This window comes from Oncorhynchus mykiss, chromosome 25, assembly GCF_057628025.1.
Source record: "Oncorhynchus mykiss isolate SJ-2025 chromosome 25, ASM5762802v1, whole genome shotgun sequence".
Taxonomy (NCBI): Eukaryota; Metazoa; Chordata; class Actinopteri; order Salmoniformes; family Salmonidae; genus Oncorhynchus; species Oncorhynchus mykiss.
Window position 1 is genome coordinate 9,638,110 of NC_143046.1, and position 22,593 is coordinate 9,660,702.

At 39.5% G+C, this 22,593-nt stretch overlaps 1 protein-coding gene across 4 annotated transcripts in view; it reads left to right on the plus strand.

Annotated features, from left to right (window-relative positions):
- LOC110504533 (sideroflexin-1) overlaps positions 1-11,371 on the plus strand; it is a 29,492-nt gene extending 18,121 nt beyond the window's left edge. For all 4 annotated transcript variants that reach the window (XM_036969896.2, XM_036969898.2, XM_036969895.2 and 1 more), the window contains 3 exons: positions 943-992; positions 6,282-6,329; positions 6,503-11,371. In XM_036969896.2, coding sequence (XP_036825791.1) covers positions 943-992; positions 6,282-6,329; positions 6,503-6,599 — 195 coding nt within the window. In that variant the 3' untranslated portion in view covers positions 6,600-11,371. The remainder of the gene's footprint in view (positions 1-942; positions 993-6,281; positions 6,330-6,502) is intronic.
- The last annotated feature ends 11,222 nt before the right edge of the window (positions 11,372-22,593 follow it).

Below are 22,593 nucleotides of genomic sequence, written 5' to 3' on the forward strand. Positions count from 1 at the left end.
GTGACGGCAGTCAGCCTTACTCTCTCGTATCCGTGACGGCAGTCAGCCTTACTTTCTCGTATCCGTGACGGCAGTCAGCCTTACTTTCTCGTATCCGTGACGGCAGTCAGCCTTACCTTCTCGTATCCGTGACGGCAGTCAGCCTTACCTTCTCGTATCCGTGACGGCAGTCAGCCTTACTTTCTCGTATCCGTGACGGCAGTCAGCCTTACTTTCTCGTATCTGTGATGGCAGTCAGCCTTACTTTCTCGTATCCGTGACGGCAGTCAGCCTTACTTTCTCGTATCCGTGACGGCAGTCAGCCTTACTTTCTCGTATCCGTGACGGCAGTCAGCCTTACTTTCTCGTATCCGTGACGGCAGTCAGCCTTACCTTCTCGTATCCGTGACGGCAGTCAGCCTTACTTTCTCGTATCCGTGACGGCAGTCAGCATTACTTTCTCGTATCTGTGATGGCAGTCAGCCTTACTTTCTCGTATCCGTGACGGCAGTCAGCCTTACTTTCTCGTATCTGTGACGGCAGGCAGCCTTTTGATAAGTGGCTATACTAGAGACAGTGTATATATAATGGCCTGTCGCTGTGTTGTGTGAGCTTAACCCTAACCCTAGCCTAAACCCTAACCCTACCCCTAACCCTAGCCCTAGCCCTAACCCTAACCCAAGCCCTAGCCCTAGCCCTATCCCTAACCCTCCTTAGCAGTCTTCTAGACACGGTCAGCAGGCTAAGTCCAAATGCTCTATTTCCTCATCCTGATTCAAACTAACTGGATAGGTAGAAACAAAATGGTGCCTACTAAACTATAGCCCTCAGGCATATTGCCTATTGCACTCCAGCCCTTTCAGTGATCAGTCAGTGTGAGGAAATAGGACAGAACAGAGGAAGCCATTTCAGAGGAGTGGAATGTCTCCCTTTGTTTGTCTCATTGTGTTCTGGTCTTTTCAGAAGTTCCCGTGGATGAGTGCACCTATTCAAGTGGTCTTGGTGGGATTCTGGTAAGTGGCCAGCAATGGACTAATAAACCACCATTTGGACTGTTGATAAACAAACGCTGTGAAGAACCCGTAACATATACTGTAAACGCTATGAAGAACCCGTAACATATACTGTAAACGCTATGAAGAACCCGTAACATATACTGTAAACGCTGTGAAGAACCCGTAACATATACTGTAAACGCTATGAAGAACCCGTAACATATACTGTAAACGCTATGAAGAACCCGTAACATATACTGTAAACGCTGTGAAGAACCCGTAACATATACTGTAAACGCTGTGAAGCACCCGTAACATATACTGTAAACGCTGTGAAGAACCCGTAACATATACTGTAAACGCTATGAAGAACCCGTAACATATACTGTAAACGCTATGAAGAACCCGTAACATATACTGTAAACGCTATGAAGAACCCGTAACATATACTGTAAACGCTGTGAAGAACCCGTAACATATACTGTAAACGCTGTGAAGCACCCGTAACATATACTGTAAACGCTGTGAAGCACCCGTAACATATACTGTAAACGCTGTGAAGCACCCGTAACATATACTGTAAACGCTGTGAAGAACCCGTAACATATACTGTAAACGCTGTGAAGAACCCGTAACATATACTGTAAACGCTGTGAAGAACCCTTAACATATACTGTAAACGCTGTGAAGAACCCGTAACATATACTGTAAACGCTGTGAAGAACCCGTAACATATACTGTAAACGCTATGAAGAACCCGTAACATATACTGTAAACGCTATGAAGAACCCGTAACATATACTGTAAACGCTGTGAAGAACCCGTAACATATACTGTAAACGCTATGAAGAACCCGTAACATATACTGTAAACGCTATGAAGAACCCGTAACATATACTGTAAACGCTGTGAAGAACCCGTAACATATACTGTAAACGCTGTGAAGCACCCGTAACATATACTGTAAACGCTGTGAAGAACCCGTAACATATACTGTAAACGCTATGAAGAACCCGTAACATATACTGTAAACGCTATGAAGAACCCGTAACATATACTGTAAACGCTATGAAGAACCCGTAACATATACTGTAAACGCTGTGAAGAACCCGTAACATATACTGTAAACGCTGTGAAGCACCCGTAACATATACTGTAAACGCTGTGAAGCACCCGTAACATATACTGTAAACGCTGTGAAGCACCCGTAACATATACTGTAAACGCTGTGAAGAACCCGTAACATATACTGTAAACGCTGTGAAGAACCCGTAACATATACTGTAAACGCTGTGAAGAACCCTTAACATATACTGTAAACGCTGTGAAGAACCCGTAACATATACTGTAAACGCTGTGAAGAACCCGTAACATATACTGTAAACGCTATGAAGAACCCGTAACATATACTGTAAACGCTATGAAGAACCCGTAACATATACTGTAAACGCTGTGAAGCACCCGTAACATATACTGTAAACGCTGTGAAGAACCCGTAAAATATACTGTAAACGCTATGAAGAACCCGTAACATATACTGTAAACGCTGTGAAGAACCCGTAACATATACTGTAAACGCTATGAAGCACCCGTGACATATACTGTAAACGCTGTGAAGAACCCGTAACATATACTGTAAACGCTGTGAAGCACCCGTAACATATACTGTAAACGCTATGAAGAACCCGTAACATATACTGTAAACGCTGTGAAGAACCCGTAACATATACTGTAAACGCTGTGAAGAACCCGTAACATATACTGTAAACGCTATGAAGAACCCGTGACATATACTGTAAACGCTGTGAAGAACCCGTAACATATACTGTAAACGCTGTGAAGCACCCGTAACATATACTGTAAACGCTGTGAAGCACCCGTAACATATACTGTAAACACTATGAAGCACCCGTAACATATACTGTAAACGCTGTGAAGCACCCGTAACATATACTGTAAACGCTGTGAAGAACCCGTAACATATACTGTAAACGCTGTGAAGAACCCGTAACATATACTGTAAACGCTGTGAAGAACCCGTAACATATACTGTAAACGCTGTGAAGAACCCGTAACATATACTGTAAACGCTGTGAAGAACCCGTAACATATACTGTAAACGCTGTGAAGAACCCGTAACATATACTGTAAACGCTGTGAAGAACCCGTAACATATACTGTAAACGCTATGAAGAACCCGTAACATATACTGTAAACGCTGTGAAGAACCCGTAACATATACTGTAAACGCTATGAAGAACCCGTAACATATACTGTAAACGCTGTGAAGAACCCGTAACATATACTGTAAACGCTATGAAGAACCCGTAACATATACTGTAAACGCTGTGAAGAACCCGTAACATATACTGTAAACGCTGTGAAGCACCCGTGATATATACTGTAAACGCTGTGAAGAACCCGTAACATATACTGTAAACGCTGTGAAGCACCCGTAACATATACTGTAAACGCTATGAAGAACCCGTAACATATACTGTAAACGCTGTGAAGAACCCGTAACATATACTGTAAACGCTGTGAAGCACCCGTAACATATACTGTAAACGCTGTGAAGCACCCGTAACATATACTGTAAACGCTGTGAAGAACCCGTAACATATACTGTAAACGCTGTGAAGAACCCGTAACATATACTGTAAACGCTGTGAAGAACCCGTAACATATACTGTAAACGCTGTGAAGCACCCGTAACATATACTGTAAACGCTGTGAAGAACCCGTAACATATACTGTAAACGCTGTGAAGAACCCGTAACATATACTGTAAACGCTGTGAAGCACCCGTAACATATACTGTAAACGCTGTGAAGAACCCGTAACATATACTGTAAACGCTGTGAAGCACCCGTAACATATACTGTAAACGCTGTGAAGAACCCGTAACATATACTGTAAACGCTGTGAAGAACCCGTAACATATACTGTAAACGCTGTGAAGAACCCGTAACATATACTGTAAACGCTGTGAAGAACCCGTAACATATACTGTAAACGCTATGAAGCACCCGTAACATATACTGTAAACGCTGTGAAGAACCCGTAACATATACTGTAAACGCTGTGAAGAACCCGTAACATATACTGTAAACACTATGAAGAACCCGTAACATATACTGTAAACGCTGTGAAGAACCCGTAACATATACTGTAAACGCTGTGAAGCACCCGTGACATATACTGTAAACGCTGTGAAGCACCCGTAACATATACTGTAAACGCTGTGAAGAACCCGTAACATATACTGTAAACGCTGTGAAGAACCCGTAACATATACTGTAAACGCTGTGAAGAACCCGTAACATATACTGTAAACGCTGTGAAGCACCCGTAACATATACTGTAAACGCTGTGAAGAACCCGTAACATATACTGTAAACGCTGTGAAGAACCCGTAACATATACTGTAAACACTGTGAAGAACCCGTAACATATACTGTAAACGCTATGAAGAACCCGTAACATATACTGTAAACACTATGAAGAACCCGTAACATATACTGTAAACGCTGTGAAGAACCCGTAACATATACTGTAAACGCTGTGAAGCACCCGTAACATATACTGTAAACGCTATGAAGAACCCGTAACATATACTGTAAACGCTGTGAAGCACCCGTGATATATACTGTAAACGCTATGAAGAACCCGTAACATATACTGTAAACGCTGTGAAGCACCCGTAACATATACTGTAAACACTGTGAAGAACCCGTAACATATACTGTAAACGCTGTGAAGAACCCGTAACATATACTGTAAACACTGTGAAGCACCCGTAACATATACTGTAAACGCTGTGAAGAACCCGTAACATATACTGTAAACGCTGTGAAGAACCCGTAACATATACTGTAAACGCTGTGAAGAACCCGTAACATATACTGTAAACGCTGTGAAGCACCCGTAACATATACTGTAAACGCTGTGAAGCACCCGTAACATATACTGTAAACGCTATGAAGAACCCGTAACATATACTGTAAACGCTGTGAAGCACCCGTAACATATACTGTAAACGCTATGAAGAACCCGTAACATATACTGTAAACGCTATGAAGAACCCGTAACATATACTGTAAACGCTGTGAAGAACCCGTAACATATACTGTAAACGCTGTGAAGCACCCGTAACATATACTGTAAACGCTGTGAAGCACCCGTAACATATACTGTAAACGCTGTGAAGAACCCGTAACATATACTGTAAACGCTGTGAAGAACCCGTAACATATACTGTAAACGCTGTGAAGAACCCGTAACATATACTGTAAACGCTATGAAGAACCCGTAACATATACTGTAAACGCTGTGAAGCACCCGTAACATATACTGTAAACGCTGTGAAGAACCCGTAACATATACTGTAAACGCTGTGAAGCACCCGTGATATAACTATCACGTAAACATAAGTACAGTGTCGTTTAGATATCACAACAGCTGTTTTGAAGCAGCATTGTGTCTTGGGAAAGGGCCAGGAATTATAGCTGTGGTATCTAATCTACTGTCTAGTTCTATATAGTAGATGTGTTGCTGACCCTTATGTGTTGCTGACCCTTATGTGTTGCTGACCCTTATGTGTTGCTGACCCTGTTGCTGACCCTTATGTGTTGCTGACCCTTATGTGTTGCTAACCCTTGTGTTGCTGACCCTTATGTGTTGCTAACCCTTATGTGTTGCTAACACTTATGTGTTGCTGACCCTTATGTGTTGCTGACCCTTGTGTTGCTGACCCTTATGTGTTGCTGAACCTTATGTTGCTGACCCTTATGTGTTGCTGACCCTTATGCGTTGCTGACCCTGTTGCTGACCCTTATGCGTTGCTGACCCTGTTGCTGACCCTTATGTGTTGCTAACCCTTGTGTTGCTGACCCTTATGTGTTGCTAACCCTTATGTGTTGCTAACCCTTATGTGTTGCTGACCCTTATGTGTTGCTGACCCTTGTGTTGCTGACCCTTATGTGTTGCTGAACCTTGTGTTGCTGACCCTTATGTGTTGCTGACCCTTATGCGTTGCTGACCCTGTTGCTGACCCTTATGCGTTGCTGACCCTGTTGCTGACCCTTATGTGTTGCTGACCCTTATGTGTTGCTGACCCTAGTGTTGCTGACCCTTATGTGTTGCTGACCCTTGTGTTGCTGACCCTTATGTGTTGCTGACCCTTATGTGTTGCTGACCCTTATGTGTTGCTGACCCTTATGTTTTGCTGACCCTTATGTTTTGCTGACCCTTATGTTTTGCTGACCCTTATGTGTTGCTAACCCTTATGTGTTGCTTGTCTTTCAGCCTGGTGTTTGCCACTCCGCTGTGCTGTGCACTGTTCCCCCAGAAGAGGTGAGTTAATTATCATTGCTAGCTGTGTTGATCAGCTGTGTTGATCAGGAATGGTGCATAACTTTGTATTGTCTCCCCATCTCTCTTTTTCTTTCTGGCCATCGCTCGCTCTCGCATCTCTCTTGTCCCATCTCTCTTGTCCCATCTCTCTTGTCCCATCTCTCTCTCTCCAGCTCTATGTCAGTAAGCCGATTGGAGCCAGAGCTTCAGGAGAAGATCCGTGTGAGCCACCCCGGTGTGGAGAGGGTCTACTTCAATAAAGGACTATGAGTGTCCAGCCCAACAGTAGTGTTCCTCAGAGCAGCTCTACTGGCAGACACCACAACCCTCCTCATTTTGTGTGCCAAAGTTCACTTCTGCTTCTCATCCTCTCCTCTTTTCTGTCCTCTGCTCCTCAGACAGAATCCCTTGGTTCTCTCCCCTCTCCGTCTCCCTCCCCCCTCTCTCTCGTGCGGTCTCTCCCTCTCTCTTTCTTCTGTCTCTCTCTTTCTTCTCTCTCTCTTTCTTTCTTCTGTCTCCCTCTCTCTGTCTTCTCTCTTCTCACTGCTCTCTCTCCCTCCCCTCTGTCTCCGTCTTCTCTCTTCTCACTGCTCTCTCCCTCCTCCCCTCTGTCTACCTCTTCTCTCTCCCTCCTCCCCTCTGTCTCCCTCTCTTCATCTTCTCTCTCCCTCCTCCCCTCTGTCTACCTCTTCTCTCTCCCTCCTCCCCTATGTCTCCCTCTCTCCATCTTCTCTCTCCCTCCTCCCCTCTGTCTCCTTCAATCTTTTTGAGATGTTTGCCTTGTTGCTGTTATGTTGTGAAAGATATTGTCTCTCATTGTGGAGCTGTGATGATGGTGGTTTATAGTGGGTCTGTGTACAGTAAGAGGAGAGAGGCTTCTAAGATAGACATTTGTTTGTTTGTATTCCCACACAGTTTTTTCGTCCGATTTTTTTTGGGGGGGGGGTGTCAATTGTATTTAGCTGCCAAAACATTTTCATTTTAAAAACAGTTGTTTGTGTTCAGTGGAGAACCAGGAAAATAACAGGGTCTGTATTCCTGTATTAGTAACATTAGCAGTAATCAGTATTAGTCAGTCTTAATCGAACTATGATGCCTACTCCAAAATTCAGTTCAAGTATTTGCCAAATCTCAACAATGGTTTGTGAGACCTCTCAACATTACACAACCTCTAGTAATATATTAGTGTCATTTCAGAGGATAACAATATGACGTACAGTTCATTTGAATGAATTCATATTTGCCAAATGAGTGAACTTCGCCAGGGCTGTGTCCCAAATGGCATCCAATTCCTATAAATGCTCTGGCCAAAAGTAGTGCACTACGTAGGGAATTATAGGGTGCCAAAAGTAGTGCACTACGTAGGGAATTATAGGGTGCCAAAAGTAGTGCACTACGTAGGGAATTATAGGGTGCCAAAAGTAGTGCACTATGTAGGGAATAATAGAGTACCAAAAGTAGTGCACTACATAGGGAATAATAGGGTGCCAAAAGTAGTGCACTATGTAGGGAATAATAGGGTGCCAAAAGTAGTGCACTACGTAGGGAATTATAGGGTGCCAAAAGTAGTGCACTACGTAGGGAATAATAGGGTGCCAAAAGTAGTGCATTGTAGGGAATAATAGGGTGCCAAAAGTAGTGCACTACGTAGGGAATTATAGGGTGCCAAAAGTAGTGCACTATGTAGGGAATAATAGGGTGCCAAAAGTAGTGCACTACGTAGGGAATTATAGGGTGCCAAAAGTAGTGCACTACGTAGGGAATTATAGGGTGCCAAAAGTAGTGCACTACGTAGGGAATAATAGGGTGCCAAAAGTAGTGCATTGTAGGGAATAATAGGGTGCCAAAAGTAGTGCACTACGTAGGGAATTATAGGGTGCCAAAAGTAGTGCACTATGTAGGGAATAATAGGGTGCCAAAAGTAGTGCACTACGTAGGGAATTATAGGGTGCCAAAAGTAGTGCACTACGTAGGGAATAATAGGGTGCCAAAAGTAGTGCACTATGTAGGGAATAATAGGGTGCCAAAAGTAGTGCACTACGTAGGGAATAATAGGGTGCCAAAAGTAGTGCACTATGTAGGGAATTATAGGGTGCCAAAAGTAGTGCACTACGTAGGAAATTATAGGGTGCCAAAAGTAGTGCACTACGTAGGGAATTATAGGGTGCCAAAAGTAGTGCACCACGTAGGGAATAATAGGGTGCCAAAAGTAGTGCACTACGTAGGGAATAATAGGGTGCCAAAAGTAGTGCACTACGTAGGGAATTATAGGGTGCCAAAAGTAGTGCACTACGTAGGGAATTATAGGGTGCTAAAAGTAGTGCACGACGTAGGGAATTATAGGGTGCCAAAAGTAGTGCACTACGTAGGGAATTATAGGGTGCCAAAAGTAGTGCACTACGTAGGGAATTATAGGGTGCCAAAAGTAGTGCACTACGTAGGGAATTGTAGGGTGCCAAAAGTAGTGCACTACGTAGGGAATCATAGGGTGCCAAAAGTAGTGCACTACGTAGGGAATTATAGGGTGCCAAAAGTAGTGCACTACGTAGGGAATCATAGGGTGCCAAAAGTAGTGCACTACGTGGGGAATAATAGGGTGCCAAAAGTAGTGCACTACGTAGGGAATCATAGGGTGCCAAAAGTAGTGCACTACGTAGGGAATTATAGGGTGCCAAAAGTAGTGCACTACGTAGGGAATAATAGGGTGCCGTTTGGGATGGAACTCTATATTGGCTCCATGACCAGGGTTTACTCCTTCTAACAATGTGAGATCTTACAATGGTTTACAATGACCGTTGTTCCGTATATTACTGGTGCTTTTGATGCAATATCTTCATATAATTGATGTTTATTCCAGACTATTTATTCTGCTTCCCAAACCATGCATGAACAAACCACTCCTCATCAGTGTGATAGTGCGGCATATGGTTGGTTTCAGGTGTGTTTCAGGCCGAGTCAACTAGTCTGTCTGTATAGTCACTTCAGGGCTACATTCAGGGTGGCATCCACAGCAGCTGTGTTTCAAAAACGATGACAAAATCTTAGGTTCTACAAATACTGTCTACAGTTTGATATGTGGGGGGTGAGGGTGCCAGATCGCTTTGTTAAAGAGCAACGCCGTGCGGTCCTGAATGCGACCCGGTCACGAGGCTCCCACAGACCTTGCTGAACGATGTGCCAAAGAGCTGATGACATGTTTTAGTGTGCTCCTGTGCTGCTGTCTCAGGCTAGCGTAGACCATCTCTCAGGCTAGCGTAGACCATCTCTCAGGCTAGCTTAGACCATCTCTCAGGCTAGCTTAGACCATCTCTCAGGCTAGCGTAGACTATCTCTCAGGCTAGCGTAGACCATCTCTCAGGCTAGCGTAGACCATCTCTCAGGCTAGCTTAGACCATCTCTCAGGCTAGCTTAGACCATCTCTCAGGCTAGCGTAGACCATCTCTCAGGCTAGCGTAGACCATCTCTCAGGCTAGCGTAGACCATCTCTCAGGCTAGCGTAGACCATCTCTCAGGCTAGCTTAGACCATCTCTCAGGCTAGCGTAGACCATCTCTCAGGCTAGCTTAGACCATCTCTCAGGCTAGCTTAGACCATCTCTCAGGCTAGCGTAGACCATCTCTCAGGCTCGACACAAGCACAGCATGTCTTGTGCATATTTGTCAATCCCTAATTTAAAAAAAATCTATATGACAGTGAAATTTAAGGAATAGCTAGACCTTGTGATCAGCTGGAAGATTCACTCAAATGCACATGATGTTAAACTCTGGACTACAGATATATCAGCGTAGCAAAAGCCTACTGGTGGCAGTACTGTCAGAGAAAACCAACTCTGGATAATAGCAGTACCTTGTAAAAAATAAAGTGATGTATACACAGAAACAATAGAGAAATTGATAGTTTCAATGCTGTTTCTTCCAGAGTTTGTCCGAAAATAAAATAGAAGTATATAATTTTTTTAATTTAAAAAAAAAATAAAAATATTGTGAACATTCCGTTTGGTTGATAAAAGTATCATCCTTGGTTCATCACATTGTGTTTTTAAATGTTTTAAGAATGGAAAAATATCTACCAGTATTGACTTAATACGGTTCTATATATGTCTTTTCAGAGAGAATCCTGCTATAGAAGTTGTTCTTACAGATGACAGGAAGCGATGGATAATGTTTCTGTGTATTTCAGTAGTTGAACGTAGCGTCAGCAGATCTAGGCTGGGATTTAATCTAAGCCGTGTTATAGAGCCAGTGGCATTGGACTGACAATGCACCTTTTTTTTTTTTAAATTGATTTGTATTTTTTTAAAGGCAATTTCTCTGACGTTCCCACCGAGATCACATTAAAACGCTGCACACGTTGGCTCAAGTGTAAATGACGTTAGTGTGCTGCTCTCGACGGTCTCAGCGTCTGTTCGTTGTTTGGCGTTTCCTCATATGTAAAACATTGAATGACCCTGTTTGGGAAAATACAAGATGAAAAAGCACAATATTGTGATTGATGGTTGATCTGACACACTGCACGTTTCTAGTTCTCAGTATTTCAAACTTAAAGTCCTATACATTTATTTAAGCACATTCATTAATCAAATAGATTCAATGTAACTTTAAAAAGCAACAATTAGCGAGAGATAAGCACAATGGATTCTAATAACGGGAATATTTTTCAACCAGTGGACAATGTATATGAGTGTCTCTTTTCCTTAGTCTTTAACTTGACGTATTAAACCAAGAAATGCCAAACGAACCTGCCCGAACAAACCTTAATTGTTACAAAATACAATTATTATACTGAAGGCTATTTATTGTTATTTACCTATCTGCCAAATCAATCTGCTTGAATGTCAATCTAGCCAAAGTGATACAAATCCACTGGAAAGGAATAAGTCATGACAGTTTACTGTAATATAAATGAAATGGGTATTTTTAAGAAAGGGTATTATGAAATACTGTTAATAGTAGTTCATTGTTTTGGTTTTTTTTGCGATTAAATTTGGGATGTAATGTCTAGACCTAACTGGATGAAATCAAATAAAAAATAAAAATCTCAAAATGGTTGTGCTGTAAGTTTTTTTATTAATAAAACAAAGATAATTGGTCGCGTACAGATTAGCAGATTTTATCGCAGGTGCAGAAACATAAGCGTTTTGCTGTCTCCAACACTTTTACTACTACGGCCGATTTATTGCCTTACCTCCTCACGCCATTTGAACACACTGTATATAGACTATTCTCTTATTTCTACTGTGTTATTGACTGTATGTTTTGTTTATTCCAGGTGTAACTCTGTGTTGTTGTTGTTTGTGTCGCACTGCTTTGCTTTATTCTTGGCCAGGTCGCAGTTGTAAATGAGAACTTGTTCTCAACTGGCCTACCTGGTTAAATAAAGGTGTTTCTCAACTGGCCTACCTGGTTAAATAAAGGTGTTTCTCAACTAGTCTACCTGGTTAAATAAAGGTGTTTCTCAACTGGCCTACCTGGTTAAATAAAGGTGTTTCTCAACTGGCCTACCTGGTTAAATAAAGGTGTTCTCAACTAGCCTACCTGGTTAAATAAAGGTGAAATACAATTAAATGAATAAAAAACAGTGCAGTAATATCTAGCAACACATTACACACGTCATCCATATGTTAACATCTAGCAACACAACATTACACACGTCATCCATATGTTAATATCTAGCAACACAACCATACACACGTCATCCATACGTTAATATCTAGCAACACAACATTACACACGTCATCCATATGTTAACATCTAGCAACACAACATTACACACGTCATCCATACGTTAATATCTAGCAACACATTACACACGTCATCCATACGTTAATATCTATCTAGCAACACAACATTACACACGTCATCCATACGTTAATATCTATCTAGCAACACATTACACACGTCATCCATACGTTAATATCTATCTAGCAACACATTACACACGTCATCCATATGTTAATAACTAGCAACACAACCATACACACATCATTAAAAAGTTAATATCTATCTAGCAACACATTACACACGTTCCATACGTTAATATCTATCTAGCAACACATTACACATGTCATCCATATGTTAATATCTAGCAACACAACCATACACACGTCATCCATACGTTAATATCTAGCAACACATTCCACATATCATCCATACGTTAATATCTATCTAGCAACACAACATTACACACGTCATCCATACGTTAACATCTAGCAACACATTACACACGTCATCCATACGTTAATATCTAGCAACACATTACACACGTCATCCATGCGTTAATATCTAGCAACACATTACACACGTCATCCATACGTTAATATCTAGCAACACATTACACACGACATCCATACGTTAATATCTATCTAGCAACACAACCATACACACATCATCCATACGTTAATATCTATCAACACATTACACACGTCATCCATACGTTAATATCTATCTAGCAACACATTACACACGTCATCCATACGTTAATATCTAGCAACACATTACACACGTCATCCATACGTTAATATCTAGCAACACATTACACACGTCATCCATACGTTAATATCTAGCAACACATTACACACGTCATCCATACGTTAATATCTAGCAACACATTACACACATCGTACATACGTTAATATCTATCTAGCAACACATTACACACGTCATCCATATGTTAACATCTAGCAACACATTACACACATCGTACATACGTTAATATCTATCTAGCAACACATTACACACGTCATCCATACGTTAATATCTAGCAACACAACCATACACACGTCATCCATACGTTAATATCTAGCAACACATTACAGACATCGAACATACGTTAATATCTATCTAGCAACACATTACACACGTCATCCATATGTTAATATCTAGCAACACATTACACACGTCATCCATATGTTAATATCTAGCAACACAACCATACACACGTCATGCATACGTTAATATCTAGCAACACATTACACACGTCATCCATACGTTAACATCTAGCAACACATTACACACGTCATCCATATGTTAATATCTAGCAACACAACATTACACACATCATCCATACGTTAATATCTATCTAGCAACACATTACACACGTCATCCATACGTTAATATCTAGCAACACAACATTACACAAGTCATCCATACGTTAATATCTAGCAACACATTACACACGTCATCCATACGTTAATATCTAGCAACACAACATTACACACGTCATCCATACGTTAATATCTAGCAACACATTACACACGTCATCCATACGTTAATATCTATCTAGCAACACAACATTATACACGTCATCCATACGTTAATATCTAGCAACACAACATTACACACGTCATCCATACGATAATATCTAGCAACACATTACACACGTCATCCATACGTTAATATCTAGCAACACATTACACACGACATCCATACGTTAATATCTATCTAGCAACACATTACACACGTCATCCATACGTTAATATCTAGCAACACATTACACACATCATCCATACGTTAATATCTAGCAACACATTACACACGTCATCCATACGTTAACATCTAGCAACACATTACACACATCATCCATACGTTAATATCTAGCAACACATTACACACGTCATCATACGTTAATATCTATCTAGCAACACATTACACACGTCATCCATACGTTAATATCTAGCAACACAACATTACACACGTCATCCATACGTTAATATCTATCAACACATTACACACGTCATCCATACGTTAATATCTATCTAGCAACACAACCATACACACGTCATCCATACGTTAATATCTAGCAACACAACATTACACACGTCATCCATACGTTAATATCTATCAACACATTACACACGTCATCCATACGTTAATATCTATCTAGCAACACAACCATACACACGTCATCCATACGTTAATATCTAGCAACACAACATTACACACGTCATCCATACGTTAATATCTATCTAGCAACACATTACACACGTCATCCATACGTTAATATCTAGCAACACAACATTACACACATCATCCATACGTTAATATCTATCTAGCAACACAACATTACACACGTCATCCATACGTTAACATCTAGCAACACAACATTACACACGTCATCCATACGTTAATATCTAGCAACGCAACATTACACACGTCATCCATACGTTAATATCTAGCAACACATTACACACGTCATCCATACGTTAACATCTAGCAACACAACATTATACACGTCCTCCATACGTTAACATCTAGCAACACATTACACACGTCATCCATACGTTAATATCTAGCAACACATTACACACGTCATCCATACGTTAATATCTATCTAGCAACACATTACACACGTCATCCATACGTTAATATCTAGCAACACATTACACACGTCATCCATACGTTAATATCTAGCAACACATTACACACGTCATCCATACGTTAATATCTAGCAACACATTACACACATCGTACATACGTTAATATCTATCTAGCAACACATTACACACGTCATCCATATGTTAACATCTAGCAACACATTACACACATCGTACATACGTTAATATCTGTCTAGCAACACATTACACACGTCATCCATACGTTAATATCTAGCAACACAACCATACACACGTCATCCATACGTTAATATCTAGCAACACATTACAGACATCGAACATACGTTAATATCTATCTAGCAACACATTACACACGTCATCCATATGTTAATATCTAGCAACACATTACACACGTCATCCATATGTTAATATCTAGCAACACAACCATACACACGTCATGCATACGTTAATATCTAGCAACACATTACACACGTCATCCATACGTTAACATCTAGCAACACATTACACACGTCATCCATATGTTAATATCTAGCAACACAACATTACACACATCATCCATACGTTAATATCTATCTAGCAACACATTACACACGTCATCCATACGTTAATATCTAGCAACACAACATTACACAAGTCATCCATACGTTAATATCTAGCAACACATTACACACGTCATCCATACGTTAATATCTAGCAACACAACATTACACACGTCATCCATACGTTAATATCTAGCAACACATTACACACGTCATCCATACGTTAATATCTATCTAGCAACACAACATTATACACGTCATCCATACGTTAATATCTAGCAACACAACATTACACACGTCATCCATACGATAATATCTAGCAACACATTACACACGTCATCCATACGTTAATATCTAGCAACACATTACACACGACATCCATACGTTAATATCTATCTAGCAACACATTACACACGTCATCCATACGTTAATATCTAGCAACACATTACACACATCATCCATACGTTAACATCTAGCAACACATTACACACGTCATCCATACGATAATATCTAGCAACACATTACACACGTCATCCATACGTTAATATCTAGCAACACATTACACACGTCATCCATACGTTAATATCTAGCAACACATTACACACATCGTACATACGTTAATATCTATCTAGCAACACATTACACACGTCATCCATATGTTAACATCTAGCAACACATTACACACATCGTACATACGTTAATATCTGTCTAGCAACACATTACACACGTCATCCATACGTTAATATCTAGCAACACAACCATACACACGTCATCCATACGTTAATATCTAGCAACACATTACAGACATCGAACATACGTTAATATCTATCTAGCAACACATTACACACGTCATCCATATGTTAATATCTAGCAACACATTACACACGTCATCCATATGTTAATATCTAGCAACACAACCATACACACGTCATGCATACGTTAATATCTAGCAACACATTACACACGTCATCCATACGTTAACATCTAGCAACACATTACACACGTCATCCATATGTTAATATCTAGCAACACAACATTACACACATCATCCATACGTTAATATCTATCTAGCAACACATTACACACGTCATCCATACGTTAATATCTAGCAACACAACATTACACAAGTCATCCATACGTTAATATCTAGCAACACATTACACACGTCATCCATACGTTAATATCTAGCAACACAACATTACACACGTCATCCATACGTTAATATCTAGCAACACATTACACACGTCATCCATACGTTAATATCTATCTAGCAACACAACATTATACACGTCATCCATACGTTAATATCTAGCAACACAACATTACACACGTCATCCATACGATAATATCTAGCAACACATTACACACGTCATCCATACGTTAATATCTAGCAACACATTACACACGACATCCATACGTTAATATCTATCTAGCAACACATTACACACGTCATCCATACGTTAATATCTAGCAACACATTACACACATCATCCATACGTTAACATCTAGCAACACATTACACACGTCATCCATACGTTAATATCTAGCAACACATTACACACGTCATCCATACGTTAACATCTAGCAACACATTACACACATCATCCATACGTTAATATCTAGCAACACATTACACACATCATCATACGTTAATATCTATCTAGCAACACATTACACATGTCATCCATACGTTAATATCTAGCAACACAACATTACACACGTCATCCATACGTTAATATCTATCAACACATTACACACGTCATCCATACGTTAATATCTATCTAGCAACACAACCATACACACGTCATCCATACGTTAATATCTAGCAACACAACATTACACACGTCATCCATACGTTAATATCTATCAACACATTACACACGTCATCCATACGTTAATATCTATCTAGCAACACAACCATACACACGTCATCCATACGTTAATATCTAGCAACACAACATTACACACGTCATCCATACGTTAATATCTATCTAGCAACACATTACACACGTCATCCATACGTTAATATCTAGCAACACAACATTACACACATCATCCATACGTTAATATCTATCTAGCAACACAACATTACACACGTCATCCATACGTTAACATCTAGCAACACAACATTACACACGTCATCCATACGTTAATATCTAGCAACGCAACATTACACACGTCATCCATACGTTAATATCTAGCAACACATTACACACGTCATCCATACGTTAACATCTAGCAACACAACATTATACACGTCCTCCATACGTTAACATCTAGCAACACATTACACACGTCATCCATACGTTAATATCTAGCAACACATTACACACGTCATCCATACGTTAATATCTATCTAGCAACACATTACACACGTCATCCATACGTTAATATCTAGCAACACATTACACACGTCATCCATACGTTAATATCTAGCAACACATTACACACGTCATCCATACGTTAATATCTAGCAACACATTACACACATCGTACATACGTTAATATCTATCTAGCAACACATTACACACGTCATCCATATGTTAACATCTAGCAACACATTACACACATCGTACATACGTTAATATCTGTCTAGCAACACATTACACACGTCATCCATACGTTAATATCTAGCAACACAACCATACACACGTCATCCATACGTTAATATCTAGCAACACATTACAGACATCGAACATACGTTAATATCTATCTAGCAACACATTACACACGTCATCCATATGTTAATATCTAGCAACACATTACACACGTCATCCATATGTTAATATCTAGCAACACAACCATACACACGTCATGCATACGTTAATATCTAGCAACACATTACACACGTCATCCATACGTTAACATCTAGCAACACATTACACACGTCATCCATATGTTAATATCTAGCAACACAACATTACACACATCATCCATACGTTAATATCTATCTAGCAACACATTACACACGTCATCCATACGTTAATATCTAGCAACACAACATTACACAAGTCATCCATACGTTAATATCTAGCAACACATTACACACGTCATCCATACGTTAATATCTAGCAACACAACATTACACACGTCATCCATACGTTAATATCTAGCAACACATTACACACGTCATCCATACGTTAATATCTATCTAGCAACACAACATTATACACGTCATCCATACGTTAATATCTAGCAACACAACATTACACACGTCATCCATACGATAATATCTAGCAACACATTACACACGTCATCCATACGTTAATATCTAGCAACACATTACACACGACATCCATACGTTAATATCTATCTAGCAACACATTACACACGTCATGCATACGTTAATATCTAGCAACACATTACACACATCATCCATACGTTAACATCTAGCAACACATTACACACGTCATCCATACGTTAATATCTAGCAACACATTACACACGTCATCCATACGTTAACATCTAGCAACACATTACACACATCATCCATACGTTAATATCTAGCAACACATTACACACGTCATCATACGTTAATATCTATCTAGCAACACATTACACACGTCATCCATACGTTAATATCTAGCAACACAACATTACACACGTCATCCATACGTTAATATCTATCAACACATTACACACGTCATCCATACGTTAATATCTATCTAGCAACACAACCATACACACGTCATCCATACGTTAATATCTAGCAACACAACATTACACACGTCATCCATACGTTAATATCTATCAACACATTACACACGTCATCCATACGTTAATATCTATCTAGCAACACAACCATACACACGTCATCCATACGTTAATATCTAGCAACACAACATTACACACGTCATCCATACGTTAATATCTATCTAGCAACACATTACACACGTCATCCATACGTTAATATCTAGCAACACAACATTACACACATCATCCATACGTTAATATCTATCTAGCAACACAACATTACACACGTCATCCATACGTTAACATCTAGCAACACAACATTACACACGTCATCCATACGTTAATATCTAGCAACGCAACATTACACACGTCATCCATACGTTAATATCTAGCAACACATTACACACGTAATCCATACGTTAACATCTAGCAACACAACATTATACACGTCCTCCATACGTTAACATCTAGCAACACATTACACACGTCATCCATACGTTAATATCTAGCAACACATTACACACGTCATCCATACGTTAATATCTATCTAGCAACACATTACACACGTCATCCATACGTTAATATCTAGCAACACATTACACACGTCATCCATACGTTAATATCTAGCAACACATTACACACGTCATCCATACGTTAATATCTAGCAACACATTACACACATCGTACATACGTTAATATCTATCTAGCAACACATTACACACGTCATCCATATGTTAACATCTAGCAACACATTACACACATCGTACATACGTTAATATCTGTCTAGCAACACATTACACACGTCATCCATACGTTAATATCTAGCAACACAACCATACACACGTCATCCATACGTTAATATCTAGCAACACATTACAGACATCGAACATACGTTAATATCTATCTAGCAACACATTACACACGTCATCCATATGTTAATATCTAGCAACACATTACACACGTCATCCATATGTTAATATCTAGCAACACAACCATACACACGTCATGCATACGTTAATATCTAGCAACACATTACACACGTCATCCATACGTTAACATCTAGCAACACATTACACACGTCATCCATATGTTAATATCTAGCAACACAACATTACACACATCATCCATACGTTAATATCTATCTAGCAACACATTACACACGTCATCCATACGTTAATATCTAGCAACACAACATTACACAAGTCATCCATACGTTAATATCTAGCAACACATTACACACGTCATCCATACGTTAATATCTAGCAACACAACATTACACACGTCATCCATACGTTAATATCTAGCAACACATTACAGACGTCATCCATACGTTAATATCTATCTAGCAACACAACATTATACACGTCATCCATACGTTAATATCTAGCAACACAACATTACACACGTCATCCATACGATAATATCTAGCAACACATTACACACGTCATCCATACGTTAATATCTAGCAACACATTACACACGACATCCATACGTTAATATCTATCTAGCAACACATTACACACGTCATCCATACGTTAATATCTAGCAACACATTACACACATCATCCATACGTTAACATCTAGCAACACATTACACACGTCATCCATACGTTAATATCTAGCAACACATTACACACGTCATCCATACGTTAACATCTAGCAACACATTACACACATCATCCATACGTTAATATCTAGCAACACATTACACACGTCATCATACGTTAATATCTATCTAGCAACACATTACACACGTCATCCATACGTTAATATCTTGCAACACAACATTACACACGTCATCCATACGTTAATATCTATCAACACATTACACACGTCATCCATACGTTAATATCTATCTAGCAACACAACCATACACACGTCATCCATACGTTAATATCTAGCAACACAACATTACACACGTCATCCATACGTTAATATCTAGCAACACATTACACACGTCATCCATACGTTAATATCTATCTAGCAACACATTACACACGTCATCCATACGTTAATATCTAGCAACACAACATTACACACATCATCCATACGTTAATATCTATCTAGCAACACAACATTACACACGTCATCCATACGTTAACATCTAGCAACACAACATTACACACGTCATCCATACGTTAATATCTAGCAACGCAACATTACACACGTCATCCATACGTTAATATCTAGCAACACATTACACACGTCATCCATACGTTAACATCTAGCAACACAACATTATACACGTCCTCCATACGTTAACATCTAGCAACACATTACACACGTCATCCATACGTTAATATCTAGCAACACATTACACACGTCATCCATACGTTAATATCTATCTAGCAACACATTACACACGTCATCCATACGTTAATATCTAGCAACACATTACACACGTCATCCATACGTTAATATCTAGCAACACATCATTACACACGTCATCCATACGTTAATATCTAGCAACACAATAACAATACACACGTCATCCATACGTTAATATCTAGCAACACAACCATACACACGTCATCCATACGTTAATATCTAGCAACACAATAACAATACACACGTCATCCATACGTTAATATCTAGCAACACAACATTACACACGCCATCCATACGTTAATATCTAGCAACACATTACACACATCATCCATACGTTAATATCTAGCAACACAACCATACACACGTCATCCATACGTTAATATCTATCTAGCAACACAACCATACACACGTCATCCATATGTTAATATCTAGCAACACATTACACACATCATCCATACGTTAATATCTAGCAACACAACCATACACACGTCATCCATACGTTAATATCTATCTAGCAACACAATAACAATACACACGTCATCCATATGTTAATATCTATCTAGCAACACATTACACACGTCATCCATACGTTAATATCTATCAACACATTACACACGTCATCCATACGTTAATATCTAGCAACACATTACACACGTCATCCATACGTTAATATCTAGCAACACATTACACACGTCATCCATACGTTAATATCTATCAACACATTACACACGTCATCCATACGTTAATATCTAGCAACACATTACACACGTCATCCATACGTTAATATCTAGCAACACATTACACACGTCATCCATACGTTAATATCTATCTAGCAACACAACCATACACACATCATCCATACGTTAATATCTATCAACACATTACACACATCATCCATACGTTAATATCTATCTAGCAACACATTACACACGTCATCCATACGTTAATATCTATCTAGCATCACAACCATACACACATCATCCATATGTTAACATCTAGCAACACAACATTACACACGTCACCCATACGTTAATATCTAGCAACACATTACACACGTCATCCATACGTAAATATCTATCTAGCAACACATTACACACGTCATCCATACGTTAATATCTAGCAACACATTACACACGTCATCCATACGTTAACAGCTAGCAACACAATAACAATACACACAAGAGTACAACAAAATAAACACGAAATGAAGAAATATCTTTATAAATGGTGTGCACAGACAGTATAGACAGCATATGAACAGAAGGGTTGTGTACTGCAGTAGTTACTTGGGATGAACCTTGACTAGAATTAAGCAATAAGGCCCGAGGGGTTGTGGTATATGACCAATTTACCAC